This window comes from Xyrauchen texanus, chromosome 11 (genome assembly GCF_025860055.1).
Source record: "Xyrauchen texanus isolate HMW12.3.18 chromosome 11, RBS_HiC_50CHRs, whole genome shotgun sequence".
NCBI lineage: Eukaryota > Metazoa > Chordata > Actinopteri > Cypriniformes > Catostomidae > Xyrauchen > Xyrauchen texanus.
In genome coordinates, this window is record NC_068286.1 from 47,276,574 (window position 1) to 47,296,573 (window position 20,000).

Below are 20,000 nucleotides of genomic sequence, written 5' to 3' on the forward strand. Positions count from 1 at the left end.
AATGGCACATGCATGACAGTAGATGAGCTTTTATGATATGTTTTTTGACTCCCCTTGTTTGAGTCCGGAAACCAATGAAATCTAGTGTGAAACTTCTACCTGTCAATCAAACGGCGTGCTAAAATGAGTTTTTTTAAACTTTGCCGGTTAATGTGCATATATATATGTATTAGTTAACACAGTCACTACATTAAATAACGGGCATTCTGTTTATGATTATATTAAATGCATGCATAATTAGCTGAAATGATGTTCTGCTTTTTTCTGTTTTCTTTAAGTAGTATTTTAGAATTGGGGCCTCAAGAAGGTCCTTGGTTCACGTCCCGGCTCAACTGGGCCTTTCTGTGTGGAGTTTACATGTTCTTCCCGTGTTCGTGTTGGTTTCCTCCAGGTGCTCCGGTGTCCATAAGGCATGCAGGTTAAGTTCATTGGAGACCCTAAAACTGACCGTAGGTGTGAGTGAGAGTGTAATGGACTGGCCTCCTGTCCAGTGTGTTTCCCTGCTTTTGGCCCGAGACAGTTGGGATAAGCTACATGCGACCCTACAAATTACATGATGGATTTTACAATTGGTCAGATCAACCATATTCATTGTAAAGACTCTAAGCTTTAGAATGACACCTAATTTGTGAAGATCAAGCAAGTGGTTGTTAAGTAATTCCATAATATTCTTTTTTTTCGTGACCAGCGCCCCCTAGAGGTAAACCTTGTAATTTCAAGCATTTTCCATGCAATGTTGTGTGTACTGTGTGTGTTTAGACGCTACTTACATGAAAAATAGCGTTGGCTTCATTCTGTATACTTTCAAACGTGTATTTGTCTGATCTCCGCTGCCGCATCTTAAAAAGGCGAGATCCTCGGTTCGACAGGAGAGAGAGTTCCTCCAGCATGATGTCTTTGGGAGTGGAAAGTTTCTTCCCCAGGTCCATAGTAACACCTGTATTAATATCAGTTATTAATACAATTAATTGAGCATATCCATTAATAATAAAATAACACTTTATAATAACTTAATATGCAGCTTGCTTGTAGCTGATGTAAATTAAAATATGAAAAATGAACTGGGTCAACATGTAATGCACAGGCCGAATTGGTCTTCTGACTTTTTAAAATATCGGTAGGTAGTATTATCCAATTGTACCATCTACTGTTAGACATGAATTAAATGCATTTAATTTAGTTTGATCAGATGCTGGGATCAACGTTTTCCCCTCCAGTGATAAAACATGAATGACCAGAGGGGGTGATATTAAAAGCAGAGGCAGGGAAATTGCACCCTGAACTTGAGAAGCCAAATTAAAAGTAGGCTACTATAATTTAGTTATTTGTTTTAAATATGTTAAGAATCATGCACACTCACACAAGATGAAGACTCCAGTAATATTTGGCTACTTATATTGTCTTGTCCCTATTATAAGACTCAAGCAATAAATGAATGATATCTCACTGCAATCAGCGCATTTCAACACTGGGAAAAATATGTTAAACTAAAAAAGCTATTTTTAAAGTATCATTTGCATGTTACACTTTTAGGTGTCAGTATGTCCAAGATAGCTGCATATCAGCCAGCGCACCACATGCAAAACCAAGTGCACATTTAACTTGTGTTCCTCTGTCATTTAAAATCTCAATTTGATTTTCATTTATCATAAACAATATTAAAAGTCAGTAATTTCTCAGATGTAATGTATCATGATTTTAAAATACAGTAGAAACGAACGAACTATCCACTGCTACAGTGTATTGCATTAGGGTACAAATGGGCTAAATGCACACCTTAAGGAAAATTAGTTTTTTCTGGCCAAAAAATGTATCAAGACTCAGGAAAATAAATTTGTATTATTATTATTGAATAATGATGGAGGAACATAATTTGTGTGAAGGGTCATTCACTTGGGGTAAAAGGCTCCCTCACTTGGGGTAAAAGGCTCCTTCACTTGGGGTAAAAGTCTCCTTCACTTGGGGTAAAAGTCTCCTTCACTTGGGGTAAAAGGCTCCCTCACTTGGGGTGAAAGTCTCCCTCACTTGGGGTAAAAGGCTCCCTCACTTGGGGTAAAAGGCTCCTTCACTTGGGGTAAAAGTCTCCTTCACTTGGGGTAAAAGTCTCCCTCACTTGGGGTGAAAGTCTCCTTCACTTGGGGTAAAAGTCTCCCTCACTTGGGGTGAAAGTCTCCCTCACTTGGGGTAAAAGGCTCCCTCACTTGGGGTAAAAGGCTCCTTCACTTGGGGTAAAAGGCTCCCTCACTTGGGGTAAAAGGCTCCCTCACTTGGGGTAAAAGTATACCTCACTTGGGGTAAAAGGCTCCTTCACTTAGGGTAAAAGTATACCTCACTTAGGGTAAAAGGCTCCCTCACTTGGGGTAAAAGGCTCCCTCACTTGGGGGTAAAAGTCTCCCTCATTTGGGGTAAAGGGCTCCCTCACTTGGGGTAAAAGGATCCCTCACTTGGGGTAAAAGGCTCCCTCACTTGGGGGTAAAAGGCTCCCTCACTTGGAGTAAAAGGCTCCCTCACTTGGGGTAAAAGGCTCCCTCACTTGGAGTAAAAGGCTCCCTCACTTGGGGTAAAAGGCTCCCTCACTTGGGGGTAAAAGTCTCCCTCATTTGGGGTAAAGGGCTCCCTCACTTGGGGTAAAAGGATCCCTCACTTGGGGGTAAAAGTCTCCCTCATTTGGGGTAAAGGGCTCCCTCACTTGGGGTAAAAGGATCCCTCACTTGGGGTAAAAGGCTCCCTCACTTGGGGGTAAAAGGCTCTCTCACTTGGGGTAAAAGGCTCCCTCACTTGGGGTAAAAGGCTCCCTCACTTGGAGTAAAAGGCTCCCTCACTTGGGGTAAAAGGCTCCCTCACTTGGGGGTAAAAGTCTCCCTCATTTGGGGTAAAGGGCTCCCTCACTTGGGGTAAAAGGCTCCCTCACTTGTGGTAAAAGGCAACTTCACTTGGGGTAAAAGGCTCCCTCACTTGGGGTAAAAGGCTCCTTCACTTGGGGTAAAAGACTCCTTCAATTGGGGTAAAAGGATCCCTCATTTGGGGTAAAAGGCTCTTTCACTTGGGGTAAAAGGCTCCATCACTTGGGGTAAAAGGATCCCTCACTTGGGGTAAAAGGCTCCCAGAGGGGTTATACTGATATAGTGTAATGGGGCAATAGTTATAGGGCACAATTTGTCAACTTATGCAAATACTTTTAAGACAGCAAGATGCTTTTTTGAGTAACAAATCAAGATATTTCTAATTTAAAATAACCACTTCAGAAAAGGGGGAATCATTTCTTGTTCATTTTAATCACATTTGACATTTTATAACATCTCAAGTATTCTATAAACATAGTATTTTCTATGAGAAAAAGATCTCATGGTTCTGGAATATTTTATTCTTAGAATAAAAAAATTAATCTAAGAATGCTTAAATGTTGTTTAAAACAATTACATTTTCACTAAATCTGTTCTAAACAGCACTATGGAAAGTTCAGTGGTTGTTTAAACCAGAAAAGCTCCCCTATTGTCCATGATCTTTGTCTTCTATGCTCGTTTCAGCTCTTGCACAGCTGTCCCACCCCGTCCACCCAACTTTAGCCTCAGCAGAAATAACCTGTGACACTGGCAGAATGAAGTGCTGCTATAGGCAGCAGCGCATCCATACCAGCTTATTTATGGCTATAGGATGAGTCTCTGGCCCTGAAATACTCTCTGGCATCTCTCTGTCTGATTGGTAGCTATGCTCTGTGCTGTACTCAGTGCTGATCTGAAAGCAGGTATTGATGAAAGGCAATTGTTTGCAGGGTAATACCGTTGGCACCGCCATGGACCTCATGGCAAAGGGCTGCTGCCTGCATCTTCCTCTCACGCACTGAAAGAGTGCTGAACTGTGACATGATGGCTGAAATGAGAATTCCAGCGGTGCTGTAATACATAAAGGACACAGATACTACAAGTAGTGGCACTATCTAAAGTCGAAATATATATTAATGCAATGTAATACATTTGAACAAAATCTGGAAAGGTGTCCATATGCAACCTGTCTGAAAAATCAAGGTAATAAAACGGAGAAGCAGTCGGTCCTTTCCATTAAGATAATCATGTAGAACTACAGTACTGCAGACTCCTCAATGAAGACTAATATTACTGTAAGTTAATGCAATATTTAGGCTCTCTAGAAATGTCATTATAGTGTAAAGGTGACTCTTACCTGAACATAGGCCAACTCTTTATACAGAGCAAGATGTCAAATGTCATGAAGGGATATAAATCACTGGCTACAGATGAGCTGGTGACTGAACATTGTGTCCAGGGTGTAGAATGTGTACTGAGGACTGAACCTGATATTGCTGATATCAACTTTCATGGCACCGCTACATAATCATGTCATTACATTATTTACTTGCAGCACTCATCAAAAACCTCATAGAAATAAATCTCGGGATTTTCAATGAACTGATGTAGACTGTAATCTTAATCAAAAATAACCACTAAAGAAATTGGTTGACAATAGTTAAAATATATTTTTGATAAAGGATAGTTTCCCACTCTTTTCAATATACAATATTCCTGGACATTTTATGTGCAACACGGTTGTAATATTTAAGCATAAACACACGAGAGACCATTAAAATAGTGGTTAAAAATCCCAAATAATGGATTTGCCTTATTCGACAGTTTAATTCAAATTCATCATCAAAATAGTGTCAAATCAAACGGATTGGCTCAAACTTTAATCAACTGAAATATATAATTATTTTAATTACTTTAATATTTCAACATAACATTGCATTATTTATATCAAAAGAAGTGCTGCACAACAGCATTTTTATTATTATTATTATTATCTTTTTTTTCTCATTTCATGCATCCATTTAAATCAAGCTTTTATTTTGACATTTCGGTGTGTTTTTGACAATAGCTGATATTCCGCATATTACAGCTAATGCCATTTTTTATGTCTGCGTTCAGTGGTTCCATCCGCATTTTCCGCATCGCAGAAATCTACATGGTCGAGTAATGGCAGTATAAATACAATCTGATTACTGAATTATTTCAAATTAATTACAAAATGAACTGTAAAGGCCATCACCATGTTACCTCCACAGGAGTTGATTAATTTTCTAAATAAATCTGCGGTCGACCGTCATCATTGTCTAAAGTTAACAACTCAAATGTTTTCGTAGTTAACGCTACAACAGAAAAAATCTAAAATAATGGCCGTCTGGGTATCTCAGCGAGTATTGACGCTGACTATCACACCTGGAGTCGCGAGATTGAATCCAGTGTGTGCTGAGTGACTCCAGCCAGGTCTCCTTAGCAACCAAATTGGCCGGGTTGCTAGGGAGGGTAGAGTCACATGGGATAACCTCCTCGTGGTCGTGATTAGTGGTTCTCGCTCTCGGTGGTGCGTTGTGAGTTGTGCGTGGATGCCACTACGTCTCCGCGGTAACGCGCTCAACAAGTCACGTGATAAGATACACGAATTGAGATTCGTCCTCCGCCACACGGATTGAGGCGAGTCGCTACACCACCATGAGGACTTGGAGCACATTGGGAATTGGGCGTTCCAAATTGGGGAGAAAAGATATCGATATATATATTGATTCCGATATCAATTGATATAGGTACATTTCCATTACGAATGCATATTTAGCTTATATTAGTGGTTCTCGCTCTCAGTGGGGCGTGTGGTGAGTTGTGCGTGGATCGCAGAGAGTAGCATGAGCCTCCACGTGTGCTACGTCTCCACGGTAACGCGCTCAACAAGTCAAGTGATAAGATGCGCGGATTGACGTTCTCAGATGCGGAGACAAATGAGACTTGTACTCCGCCACCCGGATTGAGCCAGCACGACGACCCACTAAGAAGTGGGAATTGGACATTCCAAATTGGGAGAAAACGAAATATATATATATATATGCTAAAATAATTTCCCGCACAAATAATTATTTTCCAGGACTTTTAGGTATTTTTCTCATTTTCCATGACTGGAAAACTGCATTGCAGAATTCCAGGTTTTCCAGGATTACTAGGATGCGTGGGAACCATTATAGTTACAGACCTGGATGCTAATTGGTCAATAGCCGTGCTTTATTCTCTGTTTACGACCTCTTTTCTAAGCTTTCACTCCGCTTCGCGTCATGTCTCACAATGCCCTTCAGCTGTGCCTAAACTCACAATACAGCATGGCCCCTCATACACCGTTGCCTAAAAAACATCTAAATGACATTGCTGTGACAGTCAATTCATTTCCATAATAAACTATGGTTAAGTATGATCATATAAAGAAAGAACAATAAGATTTAGGGATTTCCAAGGGATTAATCATCATTTTAAGGTTCATTTGGCTTCTGTTTGAGTTATTCTCATAAGTGCAACCCATCATCGGTTCTCTAAATGACTCTTTGAGGGGAAACCTTAAATGTTGCCTGTTATGTTTATTAGCGTGGCCAATGAAAATACATATCTAACATGTCAAATAGGTTTTGTTATCAAGGTTAGGTGTCAGAATTGTCTAGAAGACACAACCCCCAACACTGTTAACACGGTTATGTCCATTACATTCACATGTCCGCACAACACAAAGTCTCTCAAGGAAGGCTGTCCTTACCTCAGCGTGTCTTGGGTTCTACCTGTATCTTCTGAAAGGAAGAGGTCACTCTGGGTAGTTTGATCCGGCCTGATTTGTCTTTGTCGCACACTCTGCTCTTGACTTACACTGGCGTGGGGGTGTGTGCGGGAGTTAGTGGAATGCCAGCTTACATCAATAGGCTAATTTTAGCTGTGTTCAGCACTCAAACCCCTCACAATGCTATAAGATAGTTTGGGGTGGTTGGTTGGGGGGTGGGGGTATATGAGAATACAGTGTGCCAAGTTTGTGGGTTGATAGGCCTACTTTATTGGATTGAATGGCTAAGGGGGGTTTAAGTCCATGTAGGCCCATGTTCCAGAGATTGTGATTTTCTCAATATCACGCTTTTATAAAAGACTAGTCCTTGATCAGCACCACACGGGTCTGTTTCTGTTTCTGCGGGAAAGGTGCATTATTATGTTTTCGATTATGGCAATGAAAACGAATCTTGTTACTCAAGTTTAAATGAAGAGTTCATGCAAGTCAAGCATTAATGCAATGAATCAACATCTTTGTTTTTCCACTGTCCCTTATTGTCTCTCTCTCTCTCTCTCTCTCTCTTTCTAGTCCCAAGGTAAAAGAATGGCCAATGAAGAGGATGTGACAGGCCTTATTACACAACACATCATCCTGGATTCACTCCACGGCCCGTGACATTATTCTCTTTGTCTTTCATTTTTACTAATCAGTATTGACACGGACATGTTTGTCTGTCCATAGCGAGACAGTATGTGCAGAAATATCCATAATTGTGTTGTTTCTAAAAGACCTAATTGCATAATGGTTCTGCAGGTAATCAATATTAAAAGAGTTTTGGGATGACCTGTAACAGATCTTACTGAATGTTCTAGCTTGATAACTTCATGAAGGGACCTCAAGATGTTTTGGTCAGATTCCATAAATCTTTTTAAGATCTGTTCCTAGAATAAGTATTCAAAATAATAAAAATAAATATATTATTTGAAATATATTGTTTTTCACAGGTAAAAACAATTAAACAATTGAAAGATTTGTGTTAATATATGTTCTCTTAATAAACAGATGGACAAGGTTGATTCATTGAGAAGGTCTATTTTATTTATTTATTTTCTAATTAGTGCCACAAATTACATTCAAGGGAAACATTCAATAGTGTTTGTCTCTGAACAATACGGTCACCGTAACATTTTGGTGCATACTTTCAAATTAGAGCATTTTAATTTCAAAATGAACAAAATTAGCAAAATGAACAAAATTAGCAAAATGAACAAAATGAACAAAATTAGCAAAATGAACAAAATGAGCAAAGTGAACAAAATTAGCAAAATTAGCAAAATGAACAAAATGAGCAAAATGAACAAAATTAGCAAAATGAACAAAATTAGCAAAATGAACAAAATGAACAAAATTAGCAAAATGAACAAAATGAGCAAAGTGAACAAAATTAGCAAAATTAGCAAAATGAACAAAATGAGCAAAATGAACAAAATTAGCAAAATGAACAAAATTAGCAAAATGAACAAAATGAACAAAATGAGCAAAATGAACAAAATTAGCAAAATGAACAAAATGAGCAAAATGAACAAAATGAGCAAAGTGAGCAAAATGAACAAAATTAGCAAAATGAACAAAAGGAACAAAATGAGCAAAGTGAGCAAAATGAACAAAATTAGCAAAATGAACAAAATGAGCAAAGTGAGCAAAATGAACAAAATGAGCAAAATGAACAAAATGAGCAAAATGAACAAAATTAGCAAAATGAACAAAATGAGCAAAGTGAGCAAAATGAACAAAATTAGCAAAATGAACAAAATGAGCAAAATGAACAAAATGAGCAAAGTGACCAAAATGAGCAAAATGAACAAAATGAACAAAATTAGCAAAATGAACAAAATTGAGCAAAATGAACAAAATGAACAAAATTAGCAAAATGAACAAAATTAGCAAAATGAACAAAATGAAGTGTACACAATCAAACACATTAAGCTAATTAAAGAATCCTTTGAGCACACCTCAGAATGAACCAGAAACACTCTATTTCAACTCATCTATACCATCAGTTTTACAAATGACTCACATTGATTTTGATTTTTTTTAAATCATAAGTAGTATTGAGGGTCTGTGTATCTCAGCGAGTATTGATGCTGACTATCACACTATGACGCTGAGTGGCAAGTTTGACTCCAGCCAGGGCTCCTTAGCAACCAAATTGGCCCGGTTGCTAGGGAGGGTACAGTCACATGGGGTAACCTCCTCGTGGTCACTATAATGTGGTTCTCGCTCTCGGTGGGGCGTGTGGTGAGTTGTGCGCGGATGCCGCGGAGAACAGCGTGAAGCCTCCACACGCGTTACGTCTCCATGGTAACGCGCTCAACAAGTCACGTGATAAGATGCGCGGAATGACGGTCTCAGACGTGGAGGAAACTGAGATTCGTCGTCTGCCACACGGATTGAGGCGAGTCACTACACCAGCACGAGGACTTGGAGCGCATTGGGAATTGGGCGTTCCAAACTGGGGAGAAAAATAAATCTTAAAGCGTATCCGTGTCCTCTAAATTGTATTTCTTTCTAAATACGTATTTTACTTCAACCCTCGAGTCTTTATCGTGTGATCTAAATCAGTAGTCCGTGGTAACTACTACCTCTTTTACTTTATATAGGAAACCATCCGAAACTTGATCATGTCCATTATATCAAGATTTCCTAGAAAACATACAGCACAAACTCCAGTGAATATAACATGACTTTTACCCTTCGTGTTCATTCATATTATAAAGATGTCAAATTCTGCTCAAAATCTGAATCTATAATGACAATGTTTTCAAAAGTCATCTATCCCAGCGTTAATATGTTTATGCATATAATGCTCAGATTTCCCAAAGAGCTCAATTTGAGTTAAATCTGGTGTCTTCAACTTTTTAAGCCCAATTTTAGGTGCCGATTTGTCCTTTTGGATTTGGACAGCCACTGGACACTAAGTGATACCCGTTTCCCAGACCAGCACAGACTGCTTGTCAATTCATATTTTTAGGTAACTTAATGACTTACTAATTGGCAACATAACCACAACATCACAGGCCCCTAATATGACCAACATTAAATGATCATTTCACATTACATTTGCTAATATACAGTATTTGTTGTATTATGGTAATTCCATGATTGATTGGATGATAACTGCATTAGGCCTGTAACATTAAATTACCAATCCAGCAAGTCTTTACATTCTCCCATTGTGTTCTGATGACCAGAATTGACTATTTAAAACGTTTCCAGTAAGTGCATCTCCCTTAAAATATATGGATACTTTTTGTCATGTCAAAATATATTTAACATGTTGTGCATGTGGTGTTTTAATACAGTGATAAGACAGAATGTGTTACTTTTCGCCAAATCAAACAAAAGAAAAAGAAAAAGAACACACAATATTGTCATAACTTAAAACATCCATAGAAACACTACAAGTATACAATTACAGGGTAACACTTTACAATAAGGCTTTATTTAATAACATTAATAAATGCATTAATATATGCAGAAATGAACATTAACTAAGATGAAGTAAGTATTGTTCATTGTTAATTCACGTTAAGTAATATAATGAACTAATAATAACAAATAAAACCTAGTAAAGTGGTACCATGTTTCAGTGCACAAAATGCTGTTTAAAATAACCATGTGTAAATGTTTATTTAGTGCAATAAAATCAACGAAAACAAAAAGTTGTCCAGAATATGTGCAAATATGAATAAAAATGAAACATCGGTGAACATCAGGTAGCTACAGCAATGTGGGGGAAAACATGTATAAATAAAATGACATATTATAACACAGGCTATAAACACAACACCTCAAAAATAAAATATATATAAATATATGTAAATCACTATACTGTACCTCAATACTTGCTGTCCTGTTCTGCATATTGCAGCGCCGTTTTGTGGTCCGTTCTGCATAACGCGGCGCCTCATTTTATCTTATCGTGGTCCTTTCGGCCCGTTACGCGGACGACCCACCAGCCCGCTCGGTTCTCCCGATGGCCAGTCCGCCCCGATTGGCCCCAAAGTGCGTCGGCCCCCCCGGTATAGTCCAGCCCTGCCCCAGATTATCCTTTACATGACGAGCCATGCTTTGACGAGCGCTGTTTCTGCTATCTCTGTAAGTTCTGTAAGTCTCAAATTCTCAAGTCATATTTCTGACTGTGTCTAATAATACTGTGATGAGAAGCGTCACTCAAGTTCTGTTGTTGTATGAAAAACATGCATATAACGATAATTATATTTCTGCGCGGAATGTCATTTTTTCCGGTTGTTCCAACATAACCAGTTACGTTCTCACGACGCAAGTTTGGTCATCGTCAGTTTAGGCCTATTTTTAAGTTACGTAACGGTTATGCATTATGCCCAGGTGGGAAAGTTAGTCCTCCAAACATAAAAATAATGTGATAATACTGGCAAACATGGAAATTGCATGAAAGGTGCTGAACGCTTATAAAAACAAATAATAATGATGGCTTTAGTAAGACAGGGTTTCAGTATTGATGCTCAACTTCAAAGTGATTAATGAAAGTGACATAAATAAATGCATGCGTATAATGTGATTGCATGCGATGGGAACCATTATCAAGGACTCTCACGTAGCCGAAAGTTTCGTTCCTTTGGCTGGAAACTTTAACAGATGCACACAGAATATGATTAAAATGACTGGCATCAGTTTTTAACTACTCCACACCTATCTACAGGTCTAAGCAGAGGTGGACCGTTGAAGAGAAATCGGGCCATATTTTACATAGAAACTGGGCCAAAAGTTGTCTGTGTGGGGGGCATATCGCTGCCCCCTCTATGGCACCGATTTGTGGCCCGTTCTGCATAACGCGGCAGCTCATTTCAGTTTATCGCGGCCCATTCTGCCCGGTTCTCCCGATGGCTAGTCCGCCCCTGGTTGGCCCCAAAGTGTGTCTGCCCACCGGGAAAATGCCCGGTATGCCAGATTACCAAACAGCCCTCGGTCTAAGCCCTGTGAACTTGTAGCCTTACTGTGATTATGCAACATCCAATTTGTGACCGCCATATATACAGACTAGACTCCCGAAGCAGATGTGCATCACCCACTGGAGGAAGAAAGAAGAGGAGGAGGAGGAGGAAAAGAGGGGGAAATGCTCATTTGGCACTTTCACTTTCATCTCAATTGTTAACAAATTTGTTAATAAATTATTTAGGCTGATTTCTTGAAAGATGCATATAATGGAACTTTAAGTGGTCCGAGACTCGAGACTTTACGTGATGCTTTTGGGAAATGAGCTGTAGAGTTTAAGTACAACTTAAGTGCGAGTAACGTTCTACTTAGTGCCTTGGGAAACGTATCAATGTCTACTTCCGTTGTATGCAAATGAGAAGCTTGGACATTCTGAAATAAAGGACTCTGACACTCCAATCTTATCTGGCCTATTTGACCTCATGGCCCAGATTACCTGATTTAATCCTATGTATATACACGGCATAATTCAATTATAGCACATCATTTCACAACTCCTCACAAATTCCAACTGACTCTATGTGAGTGTGGATTCCTGGGCAGACAACTACCCCTATTGTACCTGTTGCTGCTCCCTAGAGGCTGCGCAGGACGGAAAGGTGGCCCATATACGTTTGCCCTTTTTGCAGAAAAAGTGTTGGTGGGGGATATAACGTCTGTTACGGGCGCCATCTCTTGTGAACCACCAAGAAACTCGTAGGGCACTCTGTGTTTCCATGCTGCTGGTGTTTCTGGTAGTGATTTTCTATGATTGGTAGAAAGCTTTCCATCATCAAGACTAAAGGGGCTTTGAGCGGCTGCTTCCCCGGAAGAGAGTGATCTTTTGGGATGTTCCACCCACGGATACTGCCGGTTCAGTGATTCATGCATGGGATGGACGTCTGGGGGAAAGGAAGAGACAGAGGACAGTCTCTGGGGAAGAGATGAAGAACGGGTCCTGTTGAATCCCTTCAAAGAATGAAAGATGGACATGATATTAACCTTCTTTAGAACTGATAAATGATGCAGTGTATACAAGTCAACAGACTAGTTGAGTCATGAATCTGTCAGATAATCAAAGGGAAATGCATTAAGACTGCCCTCATCTGGACGGCATCTCTAGGTACACTTTAGAGACAGTGAACCCGATTGCTGTCAAGATGTAGGATTTGCTTATTTATACATGACATATGTACATATGTAAAGGAATTGTATCTATTCTAACTTACAATATGAGTAAACAAAGCATTTGGGCACATGAGCCACAATTTAAAATGTACTAATGTATTACTGTCTTCACATTACAGTATTAAACAAAATATCAAACCAAGAGGAATTTAAATGGCACTTGTTCAAGTTTGGAGCACGGCTGGGGTAGCCAAACTCTTCGCTCTGGTCCGTTGGACCATTCTAAGTAATGCATCAGTAATACACTACATTCAGTGATGTTGCTTTCAAATAATGAACCACTTTCCCAGTAATATGAGTAAATGAGATGCAATGTAAAGCGCTTTGAATACCGCTAAGGTAAAAAAAGGTGCTATTTAAATGCAGACCAATTAGTGATTAAAAGAAGTGGACAGGTAACAAGACATTTGGGCAGTGGTGGCTCAGCGGGGCAGTGGTGGCTCAGTTTGGGCAGCGATGGCTCAGTTTGGGCAGTGGTGGTTCAGTTTGGGCAGCAGTGGCTCAGTTTGGGCAGTGGTGGCTTAGTTTGGGCAGTGGTGGCTCAGTTTGGGCAGCGGTGGCTCAGTTTGGGCAGTGGTGGCTCCGTTTGGGCAGTGGTGGCTCAGCTGGGCAGCGGTGGCTCGGTTTGGGCAGTGGTGGCTCTGTTTGGGCAGTGGTGGCTCAGCTGGGCAGTGGTGGCTCCGTTTGGGCAGTGGTGGCTCAGCTGGGCAGCGGTGGCTCGGTTTGGGCAGTGGTGGCTCTGTTTGGGCAGTGGTGGCTCAGTTTGGGCAGCGGTGGTTCAGTTTGGGCAGTGGTGGCTCAGCGGGGCAGCGGTGGCTCAGTTGGGCAGCGGTGGCTCAGTTTGGGCAGCGGTGGCTCAGTTTGGGCAGTGGTGGCTCAGCGGGGCAGCGGTGGCTCAGCTGTTAAGGCTCTGGGTTACTGACCAGAAGGTCGGGGGTTCAAGCGCCAGCACCACCAAGATGCCACTGTTGGGCCCTTGACTCTATCTGCTCCAGGGGCACCGTATCATGGCTGACCCTGCAATCTGACCCCAGCTTAGCTGGGATATGTGAAAAAAGAATTTCACTGTATATAAATATATATATATATATGCACAAATGTATGTATAATGTGTGACCAAAATAAAGGCTTCTATTCCAATTACCTTGAAACAAGGTTAGATCTGAAAAAGAGTCAAGCATTATTTGTTTACGGATCCCGCTTGGTTTAATATTTGGCTTCTAAAGCAGTGAAATTCTTATGTTTTAAGACTAGCTAAAAAATCACTAAAAAACACTATAAACACATCATCTAAATACAGCTGTCAACATTATTAATATTAATTGCCAATGAAAATCAATATGCTCCACCAATGTCTTTTTTCAGATGATAGATTAAAATCAAATCATTAGAATCAAATAAATCAAAACTTACTGGGACAACTTAATGAAATGCAAAATGATTGTCTTGTATATAAAATCTTGCATTGTCCTGTAAAATCATGGTTTAAAAATAACTGCCATGTTCCATAGTTGTCAAATCTCAAAATGTATTGCCATTATCGTGCATGCCTGTCTGACACTGTCTTGTAGTATATTTTACTCTTGTTGACGATTAGCTGTATTGGCACTTTCCCTCTGACTAAAAGTAATCGGCTTGTTGGAAATGATCAAACGGATTGTTCCAGTCCTGGATGCAGCTTTACTCAAGATATCATCAAAATGAGATGCTAAAAAACAGCTCTTCTGAACTACAAATATGCATTGCTCAAACTCTTTAACATGTCAGGGCTTCTCACTCATCTTTAAAGGGACAGTTCACCCAAAAATGAAAATTCTCTAATTTACTCACCCTCATGCCGTCCCAGATGTGTGTGACTTTCTTTCTTCAGCAGAACACAAATGAAGATTTTTAGAAGAATATTTCAGCTCTGTCGGTCCATACAATGCAAGTGAATGGATGCCAAAGTTTAAATGCTCCAAAAAGCAAATAAAAGTAGCATAAAAGTAATCCAAACGACTCCAGTGGTTTAATCCATGTCTTCAGAAGTGATATGATAGGTGTGTGTGAGAAACAGATCAATATTCAAGTCCTTTATTACTTTAAATTCTCCTCCCTGCTCAGTCAATCTCCACTTTAACTTTCACTTCCACATTCATCTTCTTGTATTTTTGGTGATTCACATTCTTCATGCATATCGCCCCCGTTCTGGGCCGGGAGAAGAATTTCTAGCAAAAAATTATTTAAATATTGATCTATTTCTCACCCACACCTATCATATCACTTCTGAAGACATGGATTAAACCACTGGAAAATATGGATTACTTTTATGCTGCCTTTATGTGCATTTTTTGAGCGCCAAAATTTTGGCATCCATTCACTTGCATTGTATGGGCCTACAGAGCTGAAATATCCTTCAAAGAAAATATTAATTTGTGTTCTGAAGAAAGAAAGTCACAGATCTGGGATGGCATGAGGGTGAATAAATGATGAGAGAATTTACATATTGGGTGGACTGTCCCTTTAAAAGTGGAGACAAATCAGATCTTAATAACTACACGGGAATCTGTGTGACCAGTAACTTGGGAAAAATGGCCATACTGACCATACACACTGTGTGCCCAATTATTAGGCAAGTGATTATTCTGATCTTATCATTATTTCCATGCATGTTGGATTCAATCATTTTCAGGTGGTGTGTATTTGTGTAATGAGGGGGGTGTGGCCAAAGTGACTAACACCTTATATCAAGGCGTGCATAATTATTAGGCCACTTCATTACCTAAAAATGGGCCAAAAAAGAGATTTAACTGACACTGAAAAGTCAAATATTGTCAAATGGCTTTCAGACGGATACAACACTCTTGAAATAGCTAAAATATTGATGCGTGACCACCGGACAATCAAACGTCTGTTGCGACTAGTCAACTGGGGCGCAGAAAAGGCGCAAATTAACTCCAAAAGACTTGAGAAGAATTAAACGTGAAGCTACCAGGAACCCATTATCCTCCAGTGCCACCATACTCCAGAACTGCAACCTACCTGGAGTGCCCAGAACTACAATGTGCCAACTGCTCAGAGACATGGGCACAGTCAAGAAGGCTGAAACACGACCAACACTGAATATATTCACAAGCTGAAGCGTCAAGATTGGGCAAAGAAATACGTGAAGACAGATGTTTCAAAGGTTTTATGCATCTCGTTGGATCAGATGGATGGGCTCGTGGCTGGACCACTAACGGGCACCACTTCGAGTCAGGTGCCAGCAAGGTGGCAGAGGGTTCCTGGTATGGGCTGCTATCATTGAGGATGAGATCGCTGGACCTTTTCGAGTAAAAGATGGACTGAAACTCAACTCTCAAACATACTGCTGCCAGTTTCTCAAAAGTACTTTCTTCAAGCAGTGGTACAGGAAGAAGTCCTCCGCATTCAAGAAGGCCATCATACATGGTGCTAACGAGCTAACACATTCGGCGTGGCTTTAATATGCACCAATCGCACTCTGTTAGCACAGATAGGGTGTATAACTAAGTGTTAATGGGCAAAATACAGACAAAAGAATGATGATTAGCATACCTTAATATGGGCAGATGTGTGAATAGCTTTCGGCTGCAGATGGCACATGAGTGAATGGGCTCTTAGGAGTTTTTGAGTAGACTAATTAACCCAAAAAATGTATCACATCACATGATCTTGGAAAGCGTCTCTCATACAGGTAAGTTTGCACCAGCTCGCTTATACTGTAACTCTGGATGCTGGTGTGTTCATGTTGACTGACTGTAACTGAGCTTTTGGCCTCAAAGTAGGTGGAGCTCCAGGTATAACCTACTGATGACGTGGACCAATGGGAGCATGAAGGTGATAAGAAGCTGGAGAGAAGTTTTCCTGAAAGTTTGCCCAGCTGAGCTCTTACGAACCACCGAAATTAACTCAAAACACCTTAGTTTTGGCCAGATTTCGTTCTAAATGATGCCACACCCATTCGTTCTTCAACTTCGTAGGAAGCATGCAGGGGGATTTAGCATCTGCCAGCAGGAGGTCATTAATCCCTTGCCCGCCGGGACTCCTTGCTGAGTTAATGGTTCTAGCAAGGGGAAAAAAGGATCCAACATGACAGAAAAAATCATTCAGTCACTGTGGCGTGCTGTTGTGTTCTCTTCAAGTGACCAATGAGCTTCTTCTTTTACTGAGGAACCGACAAGACGTCAAGCTGATCTGAATGCTTTCATTACAAACGCTGACTGTAATCTATAGTGTGTAATCTATAGTGTGTAATCTATAGTGTGTAATCTATAGTGTGTAATCTATAGTGATTCTCTTACCAAGCGTTTTTCCACACTAAATTAACTAATTAAATTACAAAGTAGTGGCACAACATTGAACAGAATTTCTTCACTCATAGAAAGCTGCATATGGTCGAGGGGATAAATACACAATCACGTTTTCACAAGGAAAAGTGACTTCTTGAATCACATCCTAAATCACTCTGTTACAATTGTTTATGCTTACGCGGTATTCCTGTTCGGCAAACTCCATGTAACCGGGAATTAGACAGAGAGAGTTGCAGTGAGTTGGTATGTTTGTCACCCCTCCACCTTTCTTAATCGGCATGTGTGTCCTTCCTCCGACTGAAGCGAGTGCATGTAACACAGCACGTGTGTTTGGAGTCCTCCACATGTGTTTTTCAGTATTAAAGTTAACAATTAATCGATTAATTGATCGTTCATTTTCTTGACAATCAATTATGAAAATGTCTAACAAAATGGACATCCCTAAATAGATCGAGCCGGCAAGAAGTCCCCGCTCACTCGTGGGGGAAAGCAAAGCCCCGTTACCATAGTTACTTATACATCCCTATGAGAATAACAAGGATAAATATGTGATACATTTGGCTATTTTAACATCATAAAACAAGACGAAAAACGAAACAAAAAAGCATGTATAGATTATAGAAGGTGAAAGAAGAACGTGGTGGCTGCAATTGTTTGAGCTGCAGATCGAGCAATACAATCCAGCAGTCTCATAACAGAAGTTTACATATATCAATTTCACGTTGCAGCTTTGTTCAATTCGATTGGTATCTAAAACTTTTAACTGCTTTGTTACATGCTTTGCAGGGCTGGACTGGCATACCGGGCATAACTGGTGTTAATATGTTTTTGAAGAGTGTGCATGTGTGTATATGCTCAAGTGCATCAGGGGAACACTGAAGTCGAATGTAGAGGAAAACCCCACTATTGCAGCGCAATGCATCCGTCGCATTACAAGTCTTTAGTAGCTTTCTCGAATCAAACGGCTTTCTGGTGTATGTGTGAATGAGCCATTATAATTTAATATTTGTGGGAGTTATTACTTCACCCCTGAGTAACGGCATTAACGACAGCTCAACCAACTTGATTCGAACGATGCACATGCAACATAGTTACTACGGTTTCGGGAAACGGACTAGCCAGGTATTTTCCTCAACGATGCATCATACGTTGCGCTGGCGTACGGGAAATGCACCTCTGAATGTTTCCCATACACAAAAAAACATTTCCAGCATATAGCCAATTGCAGCCACAGCACTCTTTTTTTGGCTTCTCTGTTTGGCAATAAAACATCAGATCCAAGTTTTTAGCTTTGTCTGAACAGCTTTTTGTCATGTTTTTGAAATTGTAAAAAATAGCCAAATCTATTGAATAGTGCTCCCCATTTTTCTCGTAGGAATAAGTGAGTAACTATGGTAACAGCACATCGATTTCCCCCACACTAAACCACGCCCCTAGTGTGTGACATATCTATAGGTTTTGTTCAAAGATGGGGGGGTGAGAGCTATGCTAAACATGAGCTTTCTAGCAAAGTTAAAAAAAGAAAAAAAAAGTGCCCAAGCACAAGCTTTTACATGACTCGTTGATATAACCAAACCTAATTCTGGCTGATTTAACTTTCTTTAGAATTTAGACTTACCACAAAAATGACCACATGAGGCTCATTGTATATGTGTCCTGACAAGGAGAGCAGAAAGAGTGATGTGAGAAACATGAATAAAGAGAACTGTCTCACATGCATCAGTGAAATACAGTAAATCAAGCAGAAAACAGGAGAACAAACAGAGCAGTAGGAAATATTTATTAAAAGGAAGGCTCAAGAAGTGCAACAGATTAGACATAACAAGACAAAAGGAAACCAGAGAGAAAGTAGCAAAGTTCAGAACGCTATTACACATGAATGAGTGTTCCGTACAGGACAGACAACTATTGTGCTCTGTAACTAAACAGTGATACAATGCAGATGTTTAAGTTACAATGTAATAAGAATGAAATGAAAAGTGTTCTGAAGTGACTCAAGATGCCCAAGAGAAAACACAGACAAGAAAATACAACTGAATGTCTGAAAACCATTTTGCAGCAGAACCATCAACAACTGATTTGGAAGGAGGTCTAAAGGAGGCACAAGTACAAAGCAGGACAACCCAAATATGCTGATCTGAAACTCTCATCTAATGCTTTAAATACCAAACGTTTGATTTGTGCATTGTCTGGCCAGGCAACACGTATGGCGCATAACATAAGTTAACATTCCTTTCAAACAAAGATAATATCAAACACAAAGAATGTGTTTCATATAAAACATTTGGTGTTTTGGTAGAAACGTCTAATTTCAAGAATGGGAACATTGAGGAACAACAACCATTTATCACAGTCTCTAAACAGTGCAGAGAAATGTAATAGCAGATCCGATAAGATTTAATCATTTTTGATGTTCTTCAAGGTATCTGCTGCAAACATATGCAAACAAGTTTATCTTTATAATGAGTAAAAGTGAATGTAAGGTAGGGTGATCCAAATTGTGCCAAATAATCTCTGCTATATGATTGTGGCAGGGCGGAGGGCGGGGCCGGGTCGTGATCCTACACACCCGGTCCCGCCCTCCGCCCTGCCACAATGATCAAATCAGATTATGCTATATGGTAGAACTGTTCTATAATGAAAGAAATTCTTATCTTGCGCATTTTAAAGAAGAATCGTTAATTACGCTAACCGATTAATGTTGCATAATTACTGGTTTCCATTGCTTGCCTCCAGAGGCTGACTTTTTGGCTGAAAACTTTGGTCTTGGAGCCATTGGCAATGCAAACTGTGAAATATTTTCATTATTCATGGAGAAATAAGAAGGGGATATCTTACAGACATTGTCCCTAGTGCTAGCAAGAGGCAGCCAGGTGTCGGAGAACCCTTTGATTTTAATGCCATCAC

The 20,000-nt window shown here is 40.0% G+C and overlaps 2 protein-coding genes across 6 annotated transcripts in view; both read right to left on the reverse strand.

Annotated features, from left to right (window-relative positions):
• Nucleotides 1–6,735, reverse strand: part of myoz2b (myozenin 2b) — a 13,463-nt gene extending 6,728 nt beyond the window's left edge. The window contains exons 1-3 of one of the 2 annotated variants that reach the window (XM_052137337.1): nucleotides 6,583–6,735; nucleotides 3,781–3,893; nucleotides 771–937 (exon numbers count right to left, since the gene is read on the reverse strand). In XM_052137337.1, the coding sequence (XP_051993297.1) occupies nucleotides 771–937; nucleotides 3,781–3,865 (252 nt within the window). In that variant the 5' untranslated portion in view covers nucleotides 3,866–3,893; nucleotides 6,583–6,735. The remainder of the gene's footprint in view (nucleotides 1–770; nucleotides 938–3,780; nucleotides 3,894–6,582) is intronic. The other variant, XM_052137338.1, reaches the window with a different exon arrangement.
• Nucleotides 6,736–7,670: 935 nt separating this feature from the next.
• synpo2b (synaptopodin 2b) overlaps nucleotides 7,671–20,000 on the reverse strand; it is a 17,095-nt gene continuing 4,765 nt past the window's right edge. Inside the window, exons 4-5 of one of the 4 annotated variants that reach the window (XM_052137296.1) lie at nucleotides 12,179–12,564; nucleotides 7,671–9,094 (exon numbers count right to left, since the gene is read on the reverse strand). In XM_052137296.1, the coding sequence (XP_051993256.1) occupies nucleotides 9,046–9,094; nucleotides 12,179–12,564 (435 nt within the window). In that variant the 3' untranslated portion in view covers nucleotides 7,671–9,045. Of the gene's footprint in view, nucleotides 12,565–18,711; nucleotides 18,750–20,000 lie in introns of all 4 variants that reach the window. The other 3 variants (XM_052137297.1, XM_052137298.1, XM_052137295.1) reach the window with 3 other exon arrangements.